Genomic DNA, 23,047 nt, shown 5'->3' with positions numbered 1-23,047 from the left:
GTGAATGATTGTTTATTCTATATTATTTTATTGCCTTTAATGCAGTCAACTGTTGTTTTAGTATTTGGGGGGCAGTCATATCATAATTTGGTAACTTATGTGGCTGATTTTTGTGAATCCAGTCACAGGACCCTATATTTTTATATTAAATCTTATTTTGTTCTAATTAACCTATTGTCCTTTCAGTTTCTGCTTTTATCATCTTGTATATTCAGTGTCATTCCAATGATGATGATTGTGATGAGTGCTAACATTTAATGAGTATGATTGGGCATTCTATTTACCTGATATAAACTCCACTCTGTCAGTTGTTAGATGTGTGATCTCAGACAAGTTACTTAACCTCTTTACCTCAGTCTCCTCATCTATAAAGTTGGGATGCTGATAATCAATCACATCTAGCTCACTGGGTTGCTATGAGGATTAAATGAATTAATATATGTAAAGTGTTTTAAAAATAATGACTAGCATATAATAAATACCATGCGAGCATTTGTAAAATAAAATAACTCTATGATGTAAGAAGTATTATTATTCTCATTTTATAGATAAGGAAGATAGGATTTCAGGAGACAGTAATTTGCCCAATGTTCCATTGCTATTAAGTAGTTAATCTGGGACTTGAACTAAAGTGTGTCTCACTCCAAAGTCTGTGTTCTTGACCACTAATTCTTTAATATCATCTGCTCAATGCTTCATTCAAACTGTCATTAAACACATTGAAGAAAAGAGTGCCAAGAGTGGGGGCCTTGGAATTCACTACCACAACTTTCCTTCTATTAATCAGAGCCCTTTTTATGATTATTCAATAATATCTTCAAATCTTTTATCCATTTCTCCATGAGTTTTAGCAACTTCAAATAAAATCATGGAAAATACTTTGGTGAGTCTATATATATGCCTTGTACCTATATATCCCTTATTGGCCATTGCAGACATTCTCAAAAAGAAAATGAAGGTACTTTAAAATTTTCAAACTTTAGTGCTAATGCTTATTACTCCTGTGAACTCCTCAGTGTTCTTGAATATGTTTCTTTTCTGAACTTTGTGTTGCATTGGAGAAATTTTCCTTCTGTTTTGAAAAGTCTATCTTCTTAAAGTGTAGGGTACATGTCAATTTTAGTTGACATTCCCACTCATAGATATCAGGAATGCTAAAATTAAATAGCTATTTTATATTTCCATCCAAATTTTTTTGTTGGTCAAACTAGGTTGAGAGTCTCAGGTAAGGCAAAGCATGCTAAAGTTCTGTGACTTGGAAGAGTGTGTGCAGGGCTTTGAATGTTGTGCCATAGAGATTATTTAGAGGGGCCTGTTTTGATGATAAAATTTATAACCAGTATTTTTACTGTTTATATAAAAATGAATATTCCTAAAGTACTTGGAAACATTTTTTAACATTAAATATTTACTTAAAATTTGTCCTGTTTTTTAAAAAACTGTTTTTGTGGTTCAATGATGAACTAAGGACATTTATGCATCTTGAATTTTTTTCTAGAATAAGATAAATTGTTTAAAAAATCTTGCATGTTTTTCAGCCGAGAATGATAGCAATTATACCAATTAAAATGATTTTCTTTGTGAGTGATAAATAATATTTTATTTTTCTCCATAATAAAAGAAAAGCTCAATGCCATTTGAGAATATAACATTTAGTTTTGATTTAGCATTTAATAAGCAGTATAGTTCCTAGCTTTTGGTTTAGCTCTATGCCCTTTATTCTTTAGCTGATTTGCTAATTACTATTGAATAACCCTCTAAAATTTCACTGGGGAAATGCAAATGTACATTCAGATTCTAAATACTTGAGAGGCAGCCAAGAACTGAGTGCATGCAAACACATTCTGAATTTTACATAATTTTTTGTATAATTACTTTTAATTTCCAGAGACGTCCTCCTTCAGTATCAGTACTTAGATTCCTTCTCTGTCAGCAAAAATGGAATGGATAAAATGTTCCAGTTGTTTCAAATAAATCAGAATACTAAAAAATAGAATTTATATGATAGGTGAAAGAGAAAGGAAATAAAAACTGGGGGCGTGAGAGGCAGAAGTGTGGCATAACATTAATTCTATAATTTTTATTGAAATAAAAAACATTGCATAAAAATATAGAATCATAGGTATACAGCACAATGAATCGTCACAAAAGGAACGCACTTATATAAGTACCACTCAGGTCAAGAGAAAAAACATCACCAGTACGTTAGAAGGCTTTCTTGTGCCCTTACCCATCACCTCCTCCTCACTATTCCCCCAAACTAAAAAATACCCTGATTTTGAACACTACATATTGCAATATCCTGTTTTAAACATTATGTAAATAGAATAATACAGCACATATGACTTATTTTGTTCAACATTGTTTGAGAGATTGAGAAATTCATCCATGTTATTGTATATAGCATTGGTTTATTTTCCTTGCTGTATAGTATTCTATTATATAAATAATATTAGATAAATGCAATTTATTTCTCCATTCTACTTTAGATGAACATCTGGCTTCTTAACAGTTTGGGATTATTGCAAACAGTGCAGCTGTTTTTTCTTGTCTATTAGAGCATGTTTGCATATCTTTCAGTTGTGTATACATCTAGGATTGAAATAGCTAGATAATAGGATATGTTATCTTCATAGTAGTAGATAATGCCAAATTCATTTACAAAGAGATTGTATGTCTTTATATGTCTGTCAGCACTATATGAGGGTTCTACTTATTCCATATCCTCACTAACACTTAAATTGTCAGTTGTTAAAAGTTTTAGCCATTTTAGTAGGTATGTATTGGTTATCTTAAATTTGTTTTTCTTTGATGACTAATGAAGTTGGAAATTTTTTATATGTTTATTGACCATTGTGATACTCTATTTAAACTTTTGCTCATTTTTAAATTGGAATGTTTATTTTTTTCTTACTGATGTATGAGTTCTTTTATATTGGGGTTTTGAACTTTTTTATCATTTCTAGTTGCCTTTCCTCTTCTGTCCTTTCTGTCATTTCTCATCACTACTACCAACTTTGTATCTTACATCCTCTTGGGCTTCTTTTAGGGATGTCCCTAATAATACATACATAATTACATCAGTGATTTAAATAGTAAATATTAATTTAGATGAGCCCAGATTTTACTCTTTCCATGGCTTTTGATTCCTTTCTGCATCTTCAGTCTTTCATTTGAGATCATTTTCTTTCTGTCTAATAAACACTCCCTAGTATTTTATGTATTATTGGTTTGCAGCTGAAAAATTATTTCAGGTTTTGGTTTCCTGAAAATATCTTTATTTCACTTTTTAATTTTGAAGGGTATTTTAATTGTATATAAACTCTAGATTAGCAGTTATTTTCTGTTGCACTTTTATTAGACAAGCCATTGTCACTTTATTTTAATAATATAATAATAAATACCTAATAATATAATATTGAATATATTCAGATTATATAGAATATATATTTTAGTTATATATGAAGCCAGCTTTAAGGATTATCTTTGCATTTGATATATCTAGGTGTTATTTTCCTTGTATTAATCCAATTTAGGGTTTGTAGTGCATCTGGAATGTGAACTTAATTTTTTTGGAAAATTTCCAGCCATTATCTTTTAAAATGGTACTTTTGCTTCTTTGCCAGTCTCTGCCAACATTATCAATCTTCTCTTCTATATTCTTGTACACATTAAATGTATTACGGACTGAATGTTTGTGTCCCCCCAAAGTTCATATGTTGAAGTCCTAACCTGAAATGTGGAATTTGTAGATAGGGCCTTTAGGAGGTAATTAGGTTTAGATGAGGTCATGAGGGTGGTGCCCTGGAATAGGGTTAGTGTCCTTCTAAGAAGAGGAAGAAGGACCAGGGCTCTCCCTCTCTCTCCACCATATGAGGACACAGTAGGAAGGTGGCCATCTGCAAGCCAGGAAAAGGACTTCCCCTTGGAACTGAATCTGTCAGCACCTTGATCTTGGACTCCCCAGCTTCCAGACTGTGAGAAATATCTGTGTTTAAGCCATCATGGTGGTTTGTTATAAATATATAGCAGCCCAAGATGACTAAGACAAAGCATTGCCAAAAGTGTTTGAGTTTTATAGCTCCTTTATCTGCATCCCATCTACATTTGTTTCTATAGGCTGCATTTTCTCAGTTTTCAAGGCAATGTCTTCTCTTTTTACTATAATTCACATACTATAAAATTCACTCTCCTAAAGTGTACAATTCAGTGGTTCTTATTATATTCAGAGTAGTGCAACCATAACAATTGTCTACTTTCAGAGGCTCTGTGTCACCCCAAAAAGAAACGCTGTACTGCTTTGTACCTCTCCCCAACACTTGGCAACCACTGTTCAACTTTCTGTCTCTATGGATTTGCCCATTTTGAACATTTCATATAAATGAATCATATAATATGTGCTCTCTTGTGACTAGCTTCTTTAACTTAGCATACTTTTTCCAAAATTCATTCATGTTGTAGCATGTATCAGTACTTCATTCCTTTTTATTGCTGAATAATAATTTATTATATGAATAGACCACATTTTATTTATCCATTTACTAGCTGATGGAAATTTGCGTTGTGTCCATTTTTTGGCTATTATGAATAAAGCTGCTGTGAACTTTTCTATGCCAGTTCTGTGTGGGTCTGTGTTTTAATTCTCTTGGGTATAAACCCAGGAGTGGAATTGCTGGGTCATATGGGAACTAAGGAACTGATAAACTGTTTTCCAAGGTGACTGTACTGTTTATAATCCCTCCAGCAGTGTACGAGGGCTCAATTTCTCTGCATCCTCACCAACACTTGTTATTGTTTCCCTTTTTAATTTTAGCCACTCTAGTCAGTGTAAAATGGTTTCTCATAGTGCTACTTGATTATTTTTTAAAACTTTTGTGTGCAAAATACATACAAAATAATGCACAAAATGACCATACTTGTTTAACAAGCACTCAGGTGGGAAAGGAGAATATTACCAGCAAAAAAGTCAATTTTTGCTCTCTTCCAATCATTATCCACCCCATTTCAAAGGTAACATCCTGATAAAAAACATTTTTTTTCCTGCTTTTCCTGCTGTCGTTCTTTTATAAAAATGTAAACATACATCATATTAATCTAATGGCCTTACTATACAAATGTAATTGCTTTCTAATTATCACTGGAAAAACCACCTAACAATGTTTTCAAATTTTAAAGAAATCACTGTTAGAAATCAGACAGCTGCTTGTCTTTCTGTTTTCCTTCTTCCCTTCCTTGTTAATTTTATTCACATATATTATCTTAATATCTTTTTCTGTGTGTCCCATTATATTCCTTTCTGTCTCTTTTCTTGCCTTAGTTGGCATTAATCTATTATTTCTTTTTATTAGTATTCCACTTTTTTCTTTGCCTGTTATAAACTATTTTTCTATACTTTTAGTAGTTATTCTATGGATTACAACATATATCCTTAGCTCATTACAAACAAATATGTTATTCCTTTTAGCTTTCCCAGATGAAATAGGGTATCAGCACCTTTTACCTGCATTTACCCTTCCCCCTGCCTTTTGCCTTGCATTTTGATTCAATATATATCTTAAAGCTCATGAGACATTATTATTACTGTTAGTACCTTGTACTGTCTGTTTTAGATTTACCCACATATTTACTTACATTGCTGTTCATTCTGTCCTGCATTTTTGTGCCTCTGTCTGGCATAATTTTCCTTTTGCTTGAAAATTCCTTTAGCATTTCTTTTGTCATAGGTCTGTGATAAGGTTGTTTTTTTTTTTCAGGTTTTGTTTGACTTGAAATACCTTTATGTATTTCACATTTGAAGGGATATTTTCTCTTGGGAAACAATTTTAGGGTTTTCCCTTCTTTTAGCACTTTAATGATGTCATTCCATTATTTTCTGGTTTCTTTTATTTCTGTTTTGAAGACAGTTGTCAAACTTGTTGCTACTTATTTGTAAGTATGGTCTTTTTTTTTCCTCTGGCTATTTTAAGATTTTTGTGTGTGTTTGGCTTTCTAGTTAGGCTATGGTGTGTGTTTATCCACTTTGGGGTGTATAACTAGATATATTTTATCTAATATTGCTTCTGTCCTCTCCCTTTATGTGGCTCTAAGTACAAGTATATTAGATCCCTTTTCTATGATTCGTTATGTCCTTTGTGATCTTTTGTATATTTCTATTCAGTTTAGCTTTCAAGCTTCAGACTGGACATGTTTTGCTCATCTGTCTTCTCTTTGACTTACTCTGTCTCCTCTGGTATCCTATCTTGGTTTTGTTAGTTCTGGACTATTCCAGAATATTTTATTGTTTTTTTAAAAATTAGATTCCAATTTTTCTAAAAGTTGTCCTCCGCTTTCTTGCGTATGTTGATTATAGTTATTTAAAAATCTGTCAGTAGCTTGAGTATCTGGTCATTTGTCGATCTGTTTATACTGTCTGTTTATTTCTTAGTGTTTGGTAATTTAAGAGTGAATGCCACACATAGTTTTGTTTCAGTGGTTCTGGATGCATTACCTTCTTCCAGAGAGGTTTTACCCTGTCTCTCATAAGTAACTAGATAGAGACAGATCATCTTAATCTAACCAGGACTTGATCTGTCCCACAGCTGGACAGAAGTCTATGAAAGTCTCAAACTGCTCCTTATTTACTCTTACTTTAGGATATAGCACTATGGGGAGCTCACTGAGATGTTTACTAGGGCCCTTCGTCCTCAGAAATTCCTGAACTCCAATTTAGGAATTTAACATTGCGATACTACCAAAATCTCAACCCTGTCTCTCTTTAGCATCTGCTTTGCGTCTTTGATTTTCACTGCAGACAGCTTAAGAATTCAACAACAAATTTTGAGTCTCAGTCTTACTTCTTTGTTATTTCATTCTGTCTGAGATTTTGTCCTTAAGGCTTGAGTATTTTTGAAGTGCTCAAATTGATTTTTTTTCTCCTCTGGGCTGTAAGATTACCAAAATTTTGCTGGCTTCTGTACTTCTTACCAGCTTCTGTTTGTCTGGATTCTCATTCTTTCCCCAATGCCTCATCTCATTAAATACTCAGTTTGATACATAAATAAAGAATATAGTATATCTGTGCATTTTTCTTCTTTCTGTGATCTTGGCTTCTCAATTTTGGCTCCATTGGCAGCTTTCTGACGCCTCCTCATAGGTAAGTAGGTGAGTTCAGTCATTTGTTTGTTCCTTCATTTCTTTGTTTCTTTCTTCCTTCCTTCCATTTTATCCAGATATTCGAATTGTTTTTGGTGAAAACTTCATCCTGCTATAAAATAATGTATCACAGCCAGAAACTAAAGTCAGTTCCTTCCTTCCCTCATTTCAGTAATAGATTGTTACCATTACCTAAGAAGCCCCTGTATTCTCCTCTGTCATCCTATACCCATCTGCCCCCCAAAAGGTAACCATTATCCTGAAATTTATGTTATCACTTCGATTCTTTATCGTTTCATGTATGTATGTATGCTTAAGTAGTACTTTATAAAAATTTTACATGTTTTTGAATTTTATCAAGTTGAAACCGTATTATATATTCTTTCATTGATTTCTGTTCTTAGTACAGCAATTTGTATTTTAACAAACAGTTGATGCCAGAAAAATGTGTAAAGATGGACTACTCAAAAACAAATATATGTGAAGCCCTTTAGCTGTGAACATGGTAGAGTACCATACAGTAACTTTGATTTTACTTTTCTACCTGTGGGTGGTAAGCTCTCTGAGAACTAGACCATGATTTTGTTCCTCTTTGTTGCTGTAGCAAAGAGCACACAATGGGGCTCAGTAAGCAAGAGCTAAATTAAGTCAGTAATGAGAAGAAAGTTCCCATTGCTTATGACCTGTGACCACAGGAAGTGCAGGGTGTCAAAGGTAGAACATAGTGAATTTGTGGTTTAGTGGGGGGCATTGTTTTATTTTTTTTAAAGTGTTGAGCATATTAAGAACTTACCTTTATCGAGCGTTTGGGACTTTTTTCTGTAAGAAGTTCTAGAAAAATTGGCTTGCTCACTCAATGAGATACAATCCTAACGTTTTCCTGAGTCAGTTTCAACCTCACGCAAAGCATCTTGCTGTGTGTCAGTACTTGTAATGCGTCTGCTCCAGATGCTGCATTGGCACCCTTAGCCCTGTGTTGTGAGAGAGGGCTCCACTGAATATAACAAGAACGTTTCAAAAATTAATAATAGAAAACAGTTTCTTTTTTCATTTTTAACTATATCATAAAAGAAAACATCCTTCCACCCCCAACCCTGCTCCAGTCCATCAAGCTTTTTAAACTATGTTATCTGGCAGCTAATGAATAATAGAGACAAAATGTAGTTCTTTTTCTCCCTGGTGAAATACTGCACTATTTGTTATTCATGAGTTCTTGTTTTCCTGGAAGATTGTTTGATGAAATATGTGGGTGATGTGTACCCTATCATTGCCTGGGGGCCTTTTAGATTTCCTCTGTTTCAGTGTTTTCCTTTTGTTTTAATAAACTGCTGATGGTTGTGGAGAAGTCACTGGATGTTAGGATAATTAACCTGTTTTAATACCAAGTCCCCCCAAACCCACTCGCAAATTACCAGATTCAACATTTTACAGTGTTTCTTCACAAGTTTCATTGAAGGAGTAAAATAAAAATAAAGGTTGCTGGCTTTTAAAAATAATCTAGAAGCCCCAGTTGCTACTTGGTCTTGCCAGTGTCAGGCCTTTCACTTTTCTCTATGCCTCTGTGGTGTTGCAGTCTGCTTTTTTGAATAAGGTTCAATAAATTCACTATAGTAGGAAACCCTTTCTGGAATTAGATACATCTTCTGTCAAAGCAGAGTGGAACCGTGTTTTGGCCACCAGAGAGAAAGAAGTGACAATCTGGACTGCCGTGAACTCCCTGGTTTCCATTGCTTTGCTTGCTGAGTTTAGTTTGGGACTAAGCATCTGTGAACCTGCCTCCTGATTCTCCTTAGACCCAGAGGGCTTCTATTTTCAGGAATTCAGGTAGAGAAGAGTTACTCTACTTATATGATCTGAAATGAAGATTTGTTTTCTAAGATCTGAGCTTTGGGAAGGGAGAGGCTTATTTTTTAAATTTGTAACAGATGTAAGAATTAACCACATTTCTTAAAATACATTTCATATATGCATTTAAAAATTAATAACTTTCACATACCCGAAGCCTAATGATCCAGCAAACTGATCCATTTGGAATATTGCTTAAAAACAAGAAGAATGGAAAAATAAAATTCTTGAAACAATGTAGATTCCAAAGTGACCAGACAGTAGCATCCACTCCTGTGTATGGGAGAGTAGTTATTACTCTCTTTGGAGCCAGACTCCTGGGATTGAATTCTGGCTCTGCCAGTTAAAGCTTTGGGCAAGTTACCTTAGCAGTCTATGCCTTAATTTTCTCATCTTGAAGATGGAGATAATGATAAAATTGATGTAGGGTTAAATGTGTTAATACTTACACATTGCTTAGAACAGGACCTGACATATACCAAACACTCAGTAAACATGAACTATTTACTATTATGTTATTTACTCTTACTTTGTTATGTATTATCTCATGTACTCTTGCTTTGTATGTTTGGTGATCTAGTTTCCATGTATACAGGCAATTATAACCATAATATAGGAGAGAAGAGACATGTCTAGAAGTAACTCTATATTTTACAATTAAAATATGATAAAGAAGGAAAAAGAAAACATAAAAAGTAAATAAAAGAAAGAAAACAGTACAGCAGTCTGGGCTATTTGTTATATGAGAAAATAGCCGTATACTTTTAACAGCTTCAGAGGGCATTAGTGTATTTCAGCATAGCTCAGTACCTGTTGTTCAAAGTAATGATTCTGACTCATGAAGAAAATGTTAAATTCTGTTTATGGTGTTCAGTTCAGAGAAGCCAGAAAGTGTTTCACATTTTAGGAGGATTCCAAAACAAAGTAAAAAAAAAAAAAAGTATTTAAAGGTTTCTAGAGGATTTTGAATTGTATAAGTTTTATTGTATTTGCATCTTTTGCCTACTTCTTTCAGTTAAATTCGTTTTCTTCAGAATGACATGTAAATGTGATCCTTGGGCACAAGCATGGTTTCCATTAGATGCCGAAAAAGACTTCCCCTGTACGTATCTAATTTTAGCCTTCATTTTTAGCCATTTCACTGCTCAATAGTACCTCTATACAAAATCTTCATGACTGTCAAGCTGGCCAGGTTTTGCTCTGCTATTATGTTTTACCAGGAGTTGAGATGGATTATATGTCATGCCAATTATGTGTTGCAATATGACCTGTAGTCTTTACATACATATTGTTGGGGGAGAAAGACTCTTTTGCTCTAAACTCTTTTTTTCACAAATTTTTAATTGTGGTAAAAAATATGTAATGTAAAGTTTACCATCTTAATCATTTTTTTTTTTTTTTTTCCTTTTTGCGGTATGCGGGCCTCTCACTGTTGTGGCCTCTCCCGTTGCGGAGCACAGGCTCCGGATGCGCAGGCCCAGCGGCCATGGCTCACGGGCCCAGCCGCTCCGCGGCATATGGGATCCTCCCAGACCGGGGCACGAACCCGTATCCCCTGCATCGGCAGGCGGACTCTCAACCACTGCGCCACCAGGGAGGCCCCATCTTAATCATTTTTAAGTGTACAGTTCAGTAGTATAAATTAGATTCACGTTGCTGTGGAACGGATCTCCAGAACTTTTTTATCTTATAAAATTGAAACTCTATGCCCATTAAACAATTTCTCATTTCCCTCTTGCCCTAGTCCCTGGCAACCACCATTCCACTTTAGTTTTCTGTGAGTTTAATTACTTTAGATACCATATATAAGAGGAATTATAAGTATATGTGTTTTTTGTGACTGGCTTATTTCAATGAGAATAAAGTGCTCAAGGTTCATTTATGTTGTAGCATGTGACAGGATTTTCTTCTTTTTTAAGACTAAATAATAATTCCATTGTATTTTCTTTACTTATTCTTATTTTCTTTACATTTTCTTTACTTATCCATTGATGAACATTTGAGTTACTTCCACCTCTTGGCTGTTGTGAATAATGCTGCAGTGAACATAGGTGTGCAAATATCTTTTCAAGACTCTGCTTTCAATTCTTTTAGATATACACCCAGAAGTGAGATTTTTGGATCATATGGCAATTCTTTTTTGGTTATTGAGTTCTATATATCAACCCCTTTATTGGATATATGATTTGCAAATATCTTTTCCCATTTAGTAGGTTGCCTTTTCATTTTGATGATGGTTTCCTTCTCTGTACAGAATCCTTTTAGTGTGATGTAGATTCATTTGTTTATTTTTGCTTTTGTTTCCCTTGCCTTTGGAGTCAGATCCACAAAAATGTTGTAGATGTCAAGGAGATTACCATCTATGTTTTATTTTAGGAGTTTCATGATTTCAGGTCTTACATTCAATTTTTTAACTCATTTTGAGTTAATTTTTGTATATGGTGTAAGATAGTGGTCCAATTTCATTCTTTTGCATGGTAGCAGTCCAGTTTTCCACTTATGGAAGACAGTATTCTTTCCCCATTGTATCTTCTTGCTTTCTTTGTCATAAATTAATTGACCATATATGTGTGGGTTTATGTCTTGGCTCTCTATTCTGTTCCATTGATCTATGTGTCTGTTTTTATGTCAGTACTATACTGTTTTTTAAAATTAATTTTTATTGGAATATAGTTGCTTTACAATGTTGTGTTAGTTTCTACTGTACAGCAAAGTGAATACCATACTGTTTTGATTACTATAGCTTTGTAGTATAGTTTGAAATCAAGGAGCATTATGACCTCCAGCTTTGTTCTTTCTCAAGATTGCTTTGGTTATTTGGGGTCTTTTGGATTTCCATGCCAATTTTATAACTAGTTCTAATTCTGTGAAAAATGCCTTTGGAATTTTGATAGGGATTACATTGAATCTGTCGATTGCTTTGGGTAGTATGGACATCTTACCAATATTTAGTCTTCCAGTCCATGAGCATGCACTGTCTTTCCATTTATTTGTGTCTTCCTCAGTTTCTTTCATCAGTGCTTTATAGTTTTCAGTGTATATCCTTAGTTAAATTTATCCCTAAGTATTTTATTCCTTATATGTGATTGTTAAATAGGATTGTTTTCTTGATTTTGCTTTATGATAGATCATTATTAGTGTATAGAAATGCAACAGATTTTTGTATATTAACTGAATTATCAACTGCCTCAACTGATATGCATTTATTAGTTTAACAGTTTTTTGGAGGGGTGTTTAGGGTTTTCTATATATAGTATCATGTTATCTGCAAATAGTGATAGTTTTACTATTTCCTTTCCTACTTTGATGCCTTTTATTCATTTTTCTTACCTAATTGCTGTGGCTAGAACTTTCAATACTATGTTGATTAACAGTGGGGCGAGTGGATATCCTGCCTTCTTCCTGATTTTAGAAGAAAAGCTTTCAGCTTTTCACCATTGAGTGTGATATTAGCTGTGTGTTTGTCATTTGTCATATGTGATCTTTATTATGTTGAGGTATGTTCCTTCTACACCCATTTCATTGACAGTGTTTTTTTTTATCATAAATGCATGTTGAATTTTGTCAAATGCATTTTCTGCATTTATTGAGATGATCATATGATTTTATCTTTCATTTTGTTAATGCGGTGAATCATGTTGATTCATTTGCAGATGTTGACCCATTCTTGCATCTGTGGAGTCAATTCCACTGATCATGGTTTGTGATCCTTTTAATGTATTATTGCATTTGGTTTGCTAATATTTTGTTTAGGATATTTGGATATATGTTCCTTAGAGATATTGGCCTGTGATTTTCTTTTTGTAGTGTTATCCTTGTCTGGTTTAGGTATCAGTGTAACTCTGACCTAATAAAATGAGTTTGGGAGTGTTCCTTCCTCTCCAGTTTTTTGGATAGGTATTAGATCTTCTTTGAAAGTTTGGTAAAGTTCACCAGTGAAGTTATCTTATCCTGTACTTTTGTTTGTTGGGAGGTTTTTGATTACTGAGTCAATCTCCTTGCTATTTATCAGTCTCTGCTGCCATCTTGGACCCCTCTTCCTCTGGATGTCATTTCCTTTTTATGTCTTCTTTCATTTCTTTCAACAATGTTTCATGGTTTTCAGTTTATGAGTCTTTCACCTCCTTGGTTAAATTTGTTCCTAACTGTTTTATTCTTTTTGAAGCTATTGTAAATGGGATTGTTTTTTAAAATTTCCTTCTGGATTGTTCATTGTTAGTGTATAAACACTCAACCAATTTTGTATGTTGATTTTGTATCTTGGAATGTAGCTGAATATGTTTATTAGTTCTAAAAGTTTATTTGTGGCAGGCAGTGGGGATCTTTAGGGTTTTCTACATATGAGATAATGTCATCTGCAAACAGAGGTAATTGTACTTCTTCCTTTTCTTTTGGATACCTTTTATTTCTTTTTCTTGCTTAATTGCTCTGGCTAGGACTTCGAGTACTGTGTTGAATAGAAGTGGTAATAGTGGGCATCCTTGCCTTGCTACTGATCTTAAAGAAAAGTTTTCAGCTTTTCACCATTGGGCATGATGTTGGTTGTAGGCTTATCATATATGACTATTATTATGTTGAGATAGTTTCCTTCTATTCCTAATTGAGGTTTTTATCATTAAAAGGTATTGAATTTTATCAAATGCTTTTTCTGCATTAATTGAAATGATCATATAGTTTTTGTCCTTAATTCTGGGGATGTGGTATATTACATTGACTGATTTTTGTAACATGAACCTCCTGTATCCCAAGAATAAAGCCCACTTTGTCATGGTGTATAATCCTTTTAATGTGATGTTGAATATGGTTTGCTAGCATTTTGTTGAAGATTTTCACAACAATCTTAATCAGGATTATAGGTCTGTAGTTTTCTTTTCTTGTAGTATCTTTGTCTGGCTTTGATATCAGGGTAATTCTGGCCTCATAAAATGAGTTAGGAACTGTTCTCTCTCAATTTTTGGAAGAGTTTGAGGAATACTGATGTTAATTCTTTTTTAAATGTTTGTCTATTGAGGCCATCTGGCCCTGGGCTTTTCTCTGTTAGGAGGTTTGTGATTACTGATTCAGTCTCCCTGCTAGTTATAGGTTTGTACATGATTTTTGTTTCTTCATGACTCAGACTTGGTAGGTGTTTTTTATTGTTTTTTTTGTTTTTTTTGTTTTTTTTTTTTTTTTGCGGTACACGGGCCTCTCACTGCTGTGGCCTCTCCTGTTGCGGAGCACAGGCTCCGGACACGCAGGCTCAGCGGCCATGGCTCACGGGCCTAGCCGCTCCGTGGCACGTGGGATCTTCCCGGACTGGGGCATGAACCCGTGTCCCCTGCATCGGCAGGCGGACTCTCAACCACTGCGCCACCAGGGAAGCCCAACTTGGTAGGTTTTATACTTCTAGCAATCTATCCATTTTTCTCTAAACTCTTTTTTTTTTATACTATTTGGTATTATGCATTTTTAAAATTATTTATTTATTTATTTATGGCTGTGTTGGGTCTTCGTTTCTGTGCGAGGGCTTTCTCTAGTTGTGGCAAGTGGGGTCCACTCCTCATTGCGGTGCGCGGGCCTCTCACTATCGCGGCCTCTTCCGTTGCAGAGCACAGGCTCCAGACGCGCAGGCTCAGTAATCGTGGCTCACGGGGCCAGTTGCTCCGCGGCATGTGGGATCTTCCCAGACCAGGGCTCGAACCCGTGTCCCCTGCATCGGCAGGCAGATTCCCAACCACTGCACCACCAGGGAAGCCCCTCTCTAAACTCTTAACCAATATTTCTTCCCATTTGGATCTGGATTACTCCTAGGAACCTAACTTTGATTGTGGGCTCTCAAGATCTCTCCTTAGGAAGTCTCTGCTGATGGCTTGGTAAGGTTCATCAAAGAAGGTATCTAATCTTTTGAGCACCTACCTCACTCACAAGGGTGCCTTAACTCTTAATATGAAGAGCTTAATTTTTATCAAAGGCTGTCACGGAAGAGCTACGCTTATGGAAGAAGAAGTGCTGCTTTTTCCATTTCCACCCTTTTGGACTTCTATGAAGATAAAGTAGAAAGATTTAGATTTGAGTATATAAAATAAAGATCTTTAATATCTAAATTGAACATCTTAATGTTATGGTAAAATTTTGAAGATTTTTTTCTCCTGTATCTAGTGAGGATCTATGTTTATATTCTAAATCCCTCAGGAGAAAAAAATATAAAAAGCAGTTACTCAGTCCAATTACAGTAAACATAGGTTGAGTAGTCACCATACTTATGGAGATTAAAAAAGAAATTAGCTAGACTAATAAACTAATTGCCTCATCTTGAAAATGTATAAGTTTGGTTGGGAGGTGGCCAAATTGGAGTAGCTACAGAATGGTGGTGGTGGATGGAACACAAAAGTATGGCAAGTTGAGTGCAAAAGTATAATCATTAATAGGAAAATAATCTAAGATCACTTCTACACTCCAAAACAAGTGTGTATAAGCAACAGCACATTCGGTTCCACACAGAGTGTGTGTAGTGGAATGATATTCTTTTTTAAATTTTTTTCTCCAGTGTAACAGATGATATTCTTTTATTGAATTTAACTGGTTGAACATTTTAAAATTTTTCTTTAAGGATATAAGATAATTTAAGACTAGAACAAAGAGTTTGAGGTAACTAATAATTCATATTGCAGTGTTTCCCATAATAAAATTAGGAAGCATTTTTTTTTTACGTTCAGGGGACTTTATATTTGGTGATGTTTATCTAATCAACTAATTATCTAATCAACATCTATTGATGTTTATCTAATCAATAGATTTTTTTAAAAACTTCATTTTCTTTCAGCTCTGTAGTTAGCTTATATTAAAGAGATACTCTTATTCCAATAAACTTTCAGATCTGCCTTAAACATTTAAAATTCTCAACTGAGTCACTGTTGTAGTGCCGAGTCACATTACCAGGGAATTAGTGCTGATTAAATGAATAGCATTAACCTTCAAATTCCAGTGAAGCAGAATATTTAATGTGCACTGCTATATTCTTAGTATCTAAGACTTAGTTTGCTTGGATATATCTTGGCTGGATGAATGTTTAATAAATGTAACTCACAAGAAATTCCATGTTATGCACTTAGTGTCACAATCTAGTTAATTAAATAATGGTACTTCACTGAATTGCTCTTCTCAGTGTCCTTTGCTTCTTCCTTTCTGCCTAACCTTTTAGCCTTGTAGTGTCCTGAGTCTCATCCCTTTGGACCTATTAACTTCACTGCCTACAGGCACTCCCTTAATGATCTAGTCTTATCTGATCTCATGGCTTTGCCTCTCGTCTTTATGTAAATGAATCCCAAATTATAGAGCCCAGACATCTCTCCCAAACTCCATACTACTTTATCAGACTACTTATTTGATATCAGGAATTATATTTCAAATAGACACTTCACACTTAACATTTGCAAAACTGAACTTGTGTTCTCTTCTCCAAATCAACTCCACCTGCAGCCTTTCCCAGATCCTTGATGGCAATTCCATTCTTAAGGTTGCTCAGGCCAAAAACCTGGAAGTCATCCTTTATTCTTCTCTTCCTCTTAGACCCCGTATTTCACCTATTAGGACATCTTGGTGGTTCTGCTTTCTTCAAAGTGTTCCTGAATCTCATTGAATGATTGTTCTTACAAGTTAAAAAAAATAAGTCTCAGAGAAGTTAAGAGAACAGCCCCAAATTCACATAACTAGTAAGTCAGCATTCAAGCATATGTTTTCTGACTGACCACAAACAGTATCATCTCTTATAATACTAGTGCTTCTCCAAAGTAAGTGTTATAATTGCCTTTTTATTTATACAATTCAGAAATAGGATCTGACCCACTATATCACTAGACCTTTATAAGTAGGATGTGTTACTTCATTTAGGTCCTGGAGGAATTCTCTACACACACAATAGTTCTTTCATAACTACTTGCCAACCCAGTTGAATTGACTGGTACTTATCTGTTCTTATATTTTGCTCTGGGTCAAGAACTCTGTTTTCAATTGCAAGACATAATTGGATTATGAGTGTGTTGTGTGAAAAAAAAAAGGGTATTAATGAAATAAAATATTCAAGGTCTTTTAGAAAGCTCTTTTTCAAAGATTTTCTTGCCATAACCTTTGAATTTAGAGCATGTATTAGCTCTTGCTACCTTACATATAAATACTTTATTGTTTGCTGGAATTTTCATGATATGCAATTTTGATCTTATTACTAAACATTAAAGCTTAGATTGAGGGATTATTATTTAGATAATTGAGAATTTTCTCTCAAGGGCCTCTGTATCAGAGGGTCACTATTTGTAACTTTCAGATTCACTAAATTCTAAGCTCCTCTAATAGATTATAATGGCAAAAAGGTAAAGTGTTGGGACCTTGGTAGAGAGCTATCAAAAAAGAAATTTCCGTGTTGATCAAATTCTTGAAACACCCTGTTTTACTGATAAACTGTATTTTAATGGCAGTTATTCCATCCTTATGTAATTGAATGTAGGAGAAATGAAGAATGTATGGTACTGGCACAAAAACAGAAATATAGACCAATGGAACAGGATAGAAAGCCCAGAGATAAACCCACACACCTATGGTCACCTTATCTTTGATAAAGGAGGCAGGAATATACAGTGGAGAAAGGACAGCCTCTTCAATAAGTGGTGCTGGGAAAACTTGACAGCTACATGTAAAATAATGAAATTAGAACACTCCCTAACACCATACACACAAATAAACTCAAAGTGGATTAAAGACCTAAATGTAAGGTCAGACACTATAAAACCCTTAGAGGAAAACATAGGCAGAACACTCTATGACGTAAATCACAGCAAGATCCTATTTGACCCACCTCCTAGAGAAATGGAAATAAAAACAAAAATACACAAATGGGACCTAATGAAACTTAAAAGCTTTTGCACAGCAAAGGAGACCATAAACAAGACGAAAAGACAACCCTCAGAATGGGAGAAAATATTTGCAAACGAAGCAACTGACAAAGGACTAATCTCCAAAATTTACAAGCAGCTCATACAACTCAATATCAAAAAAAATAAAAAACCCAATCCAGAAATATGCAGACCTAAATAGACATTTCTCCAGAGAAGATATACAGATTGCCAATAAAGACATGAAAGGATGCTCAACATCACTAATCATTAGAGAAATGCAAATCAAAACTACAATGAGGTATCACCTCACACCAGTCAGAATGGCCATCATCAAAAAATCTACAAACAATAAATGCTGGAGAGGGTGTGGAGAAAAGGGAACCCTCTTGCACTGTTGGTGAGAATGTAAGTTGATACAGCCACTATGGAGGACAGTATGGAGGTTCCCTAAAAAATTGAAAATAGAACTACAATATGACCCAGCAATTGAGTCAGTTGAGAAAACCATAGTTCAAAAAGATTCATTTACCACAATGTTCATTGCAGCTCTATTTACAATAGCCAGGACATGGAAACAACCTACGTGTCCATCGACAGATGAGTGGATAAAGAAGATGTGGCACATATATACAATGGAATATTACTCAGCCATAAAAAGAAACGAAATCGAGTTATTTGTAGTGAGGTGGATGGACCTCGAGTCTGTTATACAGAGTTAAGTAAGTCAGAAAGAGAAAAGCAAATACCGTATCCTAACACATATATTTGGAATCTAAAAAAAAAAAAAATGTTCTGAAGAACCTAGGAGCAGAACAGGAATAAACACGCAGACGTAGAGAATGGACTTGAGGACATGGGGAGGGGGAAGGGTAAGCTGTAACGAAGTGAGAGAGTGGCATGGACTTATAAATACTACCACATGTAAAATACATAGTTAATGGGAAGCAGCCACATAGCACGGGGAGGTCAGCTCGGTGCTTTGTGACCACCTAGAGGGGTGGGATAGGGAGAGTGGGAGGGAGATGCAAGAGGGAGGAGATATAGGGATATATGTATATGTATAGCTGATTCACTTGTTATACAGCAGAAACTAACACACCATTGTAAAGCAATTATACTCCAAAAAAGATGTTAAAAAAAAAAAGAAATGAAGTATGTTAAACTGAATTTTGCTCAGGTTCAGTGATATTCTTGAAAGAAGCCAATATTAGGCTTTTGGGATGTCCATCATGTCTATTGGTGTGATATATTTGGAAAGCCAATCATTATTTTTCTTCATGTTTATGTACATGTAGAACATTTATCTATGAAACAGATTTTAGGTAAAGAGCACTTCGGATCATTAATTTATCTTTTTTTCCTCTTCTCAATTGAACTTTCAGGTTTACTTGTTTTGTTATTCCATCAATTTGTATTTTTTAATCCGAGGATGAAATTTGATGAATATTTAATTCTTAAAGGGAATTTCCACATCTTAAATTGTATGTATCTGTCTGTCCATCTGTCTACCTACCTTTGCTTTGGTGGAAATATTTAGCATGGAATCACTTTTAAAAATATTCTTATAGGCTTAAGAAATATCTCTTAAGGCAATAAGATGATATGTGAAGCATTAAAAAAAAAACTATGTCTATAATTACTTCCTGTGGCAACTGAATGAGTTAAAGATGTGTGACAACTGCAGCTGTAATGGCATATATTTAGAAAGAAAACTACTCTAAACAAATGTCTGTTGGCAAACAAACCTAAAATAAAGTTCAAAAATGAGATATCTTATTTCTGGAAAATGTGATATCTCTGTTACCATTTGCAGTGATGGATATCTGTGAGTCTTTATACTGTGAAGTAAACTATGATCAACGGTACTGCTGTCTTTTCTTTCTCATAGTGTATGCCGATTAAGGGCCTGGGATTCGTGCTTGGAGCCTATCAGTGCATTTGCAAAGCAGGATTCTATCATCCTCGAGTCTTCTCAGTGAACAACTTTCAGAGTAAGTGCCCTTTGCTTCTGTGCATGTATGTGAATACACATAATATCTATCATAATTATTTGGATTTTCTTTTAACCTTGTTGGAGTTAGATGATTAAATTCCCACTGGTTTGGCATTCTTTCATCACTTAAGGAGTTTTTGCTTTAGTTTGTCATCTCCAATCCTCTGGAGTACCACCAAAAAATGTGGGGGGTTTTTTAGGTATATTTTTGTTTTCAATACATTTTAAATGCCTGGAAATACTGTAGCTACTCAGTGAGACCAGTTGGGATTCAGTTATTGAGAGGTGTTGCTGCAGAAAATTCCTAAAGCTAATTTTGCTAGTTTGCTTATTTTATTTATGTTTCAATTTGTTTATATGTTAGGTCTCTATGCTGCATGAAGAAGTGCCACAAAGTTAACACCTTAAGGCAACACAATCATATTATCACACAGTTTCAACTGATTAGCTTTTCAGTCAGAGGTTAGCTGGTTCCTCTGCACAGGGTCTCATGGAGCCAAAATCAAGGGGTCGCCTGTGATGTGATCTGATCTGAGACTCAGGGACTTCTTTCAAGTTCATTCAGGTCATTGACAGAATTAGGTTCCTTTCAACTGTATGTGTGAGGTCCCCATTTTATTGCTAGCCGCCACCCTGGGCTTACTCTCAGCTCCCAGAAGTCTCCTCAAGGCCTACTCATGTGACCCTTACTTTTCAAGGCTACCAAGAAAATCTCCCTGGTCTGTTCAGATGGAGTCTTATATAATATAATCATTATATAAGTCATGGGAATGACTATCCCATCACTTTGCCATGTAATGTCACTTAATCAAAGGAAAGCCTATCTCATCATACTTACAGGTCCACCATCATTCAAGGGGAGGTGATTATACAGGAGATATACAGGCATACCTCATTTTATTGTGCTTTGCTTTATGACGCATCAAAGATATTGTGCTTTTTACAAATTGAAGGTTTGTGGCAACCCTGTGTTGTCAGATGATGATTAGCACTTTTTTTTATGAATAAAGCATTTTTTAATTAAGGTCTGTATATTGGTTTTTTAGACATAATGATACTGTACACTTAATAGACTGCAGAATGCTGTAAGCATGACTTTTATATGCACTGGGAAACCAAAAAATTTCACGTGACTTGCTTTATTGCGATTTCACTTTATTGCAGTGGTATGGAATAAACCCACAATATCTCTGAGGTATGCAGGTATTCCAGAATCAAAACTTGCTCACCTGGTTGTTTTAATCTTACTCCAGAAGATGTCAAAGTTACTATTTGAATATTGATTTTTTTTTTTACTGTACCTCTAGAGAATGCAGTGTTGCCACATTGGCTTGTAGCCAGCTATTGGGTATAACAAGAAGGAATGTAGTGGAGAAAAGAGGTACAGGGTTTGGGGTTGCCAAAACTGAGGTACAGGTATCATTTAGGTAGTCAGCCATAAATCTTTGTCAGCCTTATTATCGGTCTGTATAGGAATTTGCATCTCTACTGGGCATAGTTCAAAGTATACAGTGAAATTTAGACCTGAGTGTCTTCCTCTGGAAAACTTGGTAGACATTTATGGAGTTTTTTCTTCTTTTTTTCTTGGAAAGCACTGTTCTTCATCTTGAGACAGTTTACACTTGACTTCTAGGTTCTGGAAGTGAGTAACATTTTGCCCTCTCCTCAGTCATCTAATTCACAGGGTTCAGCCCTTGTTCTGAATAATAGTTGTTGTAGGCATAATTCTAAGGTGGCCTCCAAGATTCTGCTCCCACACATGCTGTACAGGTCTCCTCCCCTTAAGGGTGGGTGGCATCTGTGAATACAACGAGGTACTCACTCCCTTGCTAGGCTATGTTATGTAGCAAAGGTGATGGTATAGTTGCTCAAGTGATTATATTGCATTAAATGACTCCTTCCCATAGTAGCAGACTGGAGAGAGATTCTAGTGCCAGCTTTGAAGACATAAATTAGCTTGTTGTGAGAGGGCCATGTGGCTAGGACCTGAGGGTGGCCCCTAAGAGCTAAGGCAGCCAGCAAGAAAACAGGAACCTCAGTTGTATAAATGCAAAGATCTATAGGTTCTTCCAACAGTATGAATACATTTGGAATAGGACCTGAAGCTCCAGATGAGAATATAGCCTGGCCCAAACCTTGGTTTTAGTCTAGTGAGACCCTGAGCAGAGAGCCCCAGCTTCACTGTGCCAGACCTCTGATCAACAGAAACTGGGACGTAATGATAGGTGTTTTCAGCCCTAGGTTTCCAATAAGTTATTACACAGCAATAGAAAACTAATACAATAGCAATGACGGTAACATATTTTCAGCATGGATATGATTGTGTGTTTGTGTGTGTGTGTGTGTACAAGATCATGGCACTAGCCCAGCTACTTTGGCATTCTTCACATTTATGGTCCAGACATAACATATGATTCAACACTGAAGGATTAAGGGAATAGGTTTTAGCTTATGTTCTGTGAAGGTATTTTGTATCTGGTTTACCCACATTTGTTCTCAGCTCCCACTATGTGACTGAAATAAAACATTTAAATATTGTAGAACTAGAGAATGACTATGCCATTTGCTTATAACACCACCAGGAGAAACTAGTTAACCTTTAACAACTTATCTTTATTTAATTTGCATACTCCTACTTCCCTCCTTATTTTAAAAGCCAGCGTTTTTCACTGGACGTACTCTCTCTAAGAAGGGGCCGCTTCTCTGCATAAGGCTAATAACTCGCATGTTGTACACACAGCAGCTGTGGAAAGGAGGCCACAGTTTTCAGGAAGATGAGCTATGTTTGGGCAATACCTGTGCTTCAGCTTTGACCTCAGCACATACTTAACTAGGACTGACCTGCCTCAATGACAGAAGAGAAAGCTGGCTACATGTTATGATTTGAAGTCAGTAAAGTGCTCTTTGACCAAAAATATCTTTCCTGACGGCCTTGCCAGGTTGCATGAAAATCTAACAGTATTCATTCCTTGTCCTAAGGACTAGGAGTTACAGCTCAGTAGGGTATTCTACCAAGGGCTAGCCAAACATTAAAAAAAGTTTTCGTTTACTATTAGAATGATACTACATATCTCTGTTTTAATATGTTAAGTTTTTAATCATAGTGGCCAGGCAATTCATATGGGCAGTCGTTTTCATATATTCTTGAGGTGGTTTCTGTGAAGTAAGGAATGACCACATGTATCCCTTGGGCCAAAGGTAAAGAAAGCAT

The 23,047-nt window shown here is 35.3% G+C and overlaps 1 protein-coding gene across 1 annotated transcript in view; it reads left to right on the top strand.

Moving 5' to 3' along the window:
* GPR158 (G protein-coupled receptor 158) overlaps positions 1-23,047 on the top strand; it is a gene marked incomplete at both ends in the record, with an annotated part of 315,612 nt that overhangs the window by 135,958 nt on the left and 156,607 nt on the right. Inside the window, one exon of the mRNA XM_082619042.1 lies at positions 19,732-19,834. Coding sequence (XP_082475168.1) covers positions 19,732-19,834 — 103 coding nt within the window. The remainder of the gene's footprint in view (positions 1-19,731; positions 19,835-23,047) is intronic.

The sequence above is a fragment of the Mesoplodon mirus genome (assembly GCF_964341445.2).
Source record: "Mesoplodon mirus genome assembly, chromosome: 4".
Taxonomy (NCBI): Eukaryota; Metazoa; Chordata; class Mammalia; order Artiodactyla; family Ziphiidae; genus Mesoplodon; species Mesoplodon mirus.
Note: the sequence above shows the minus strand (reverse complement) of the source record. Positions and strands in the feature narration are given on the sequence as shown.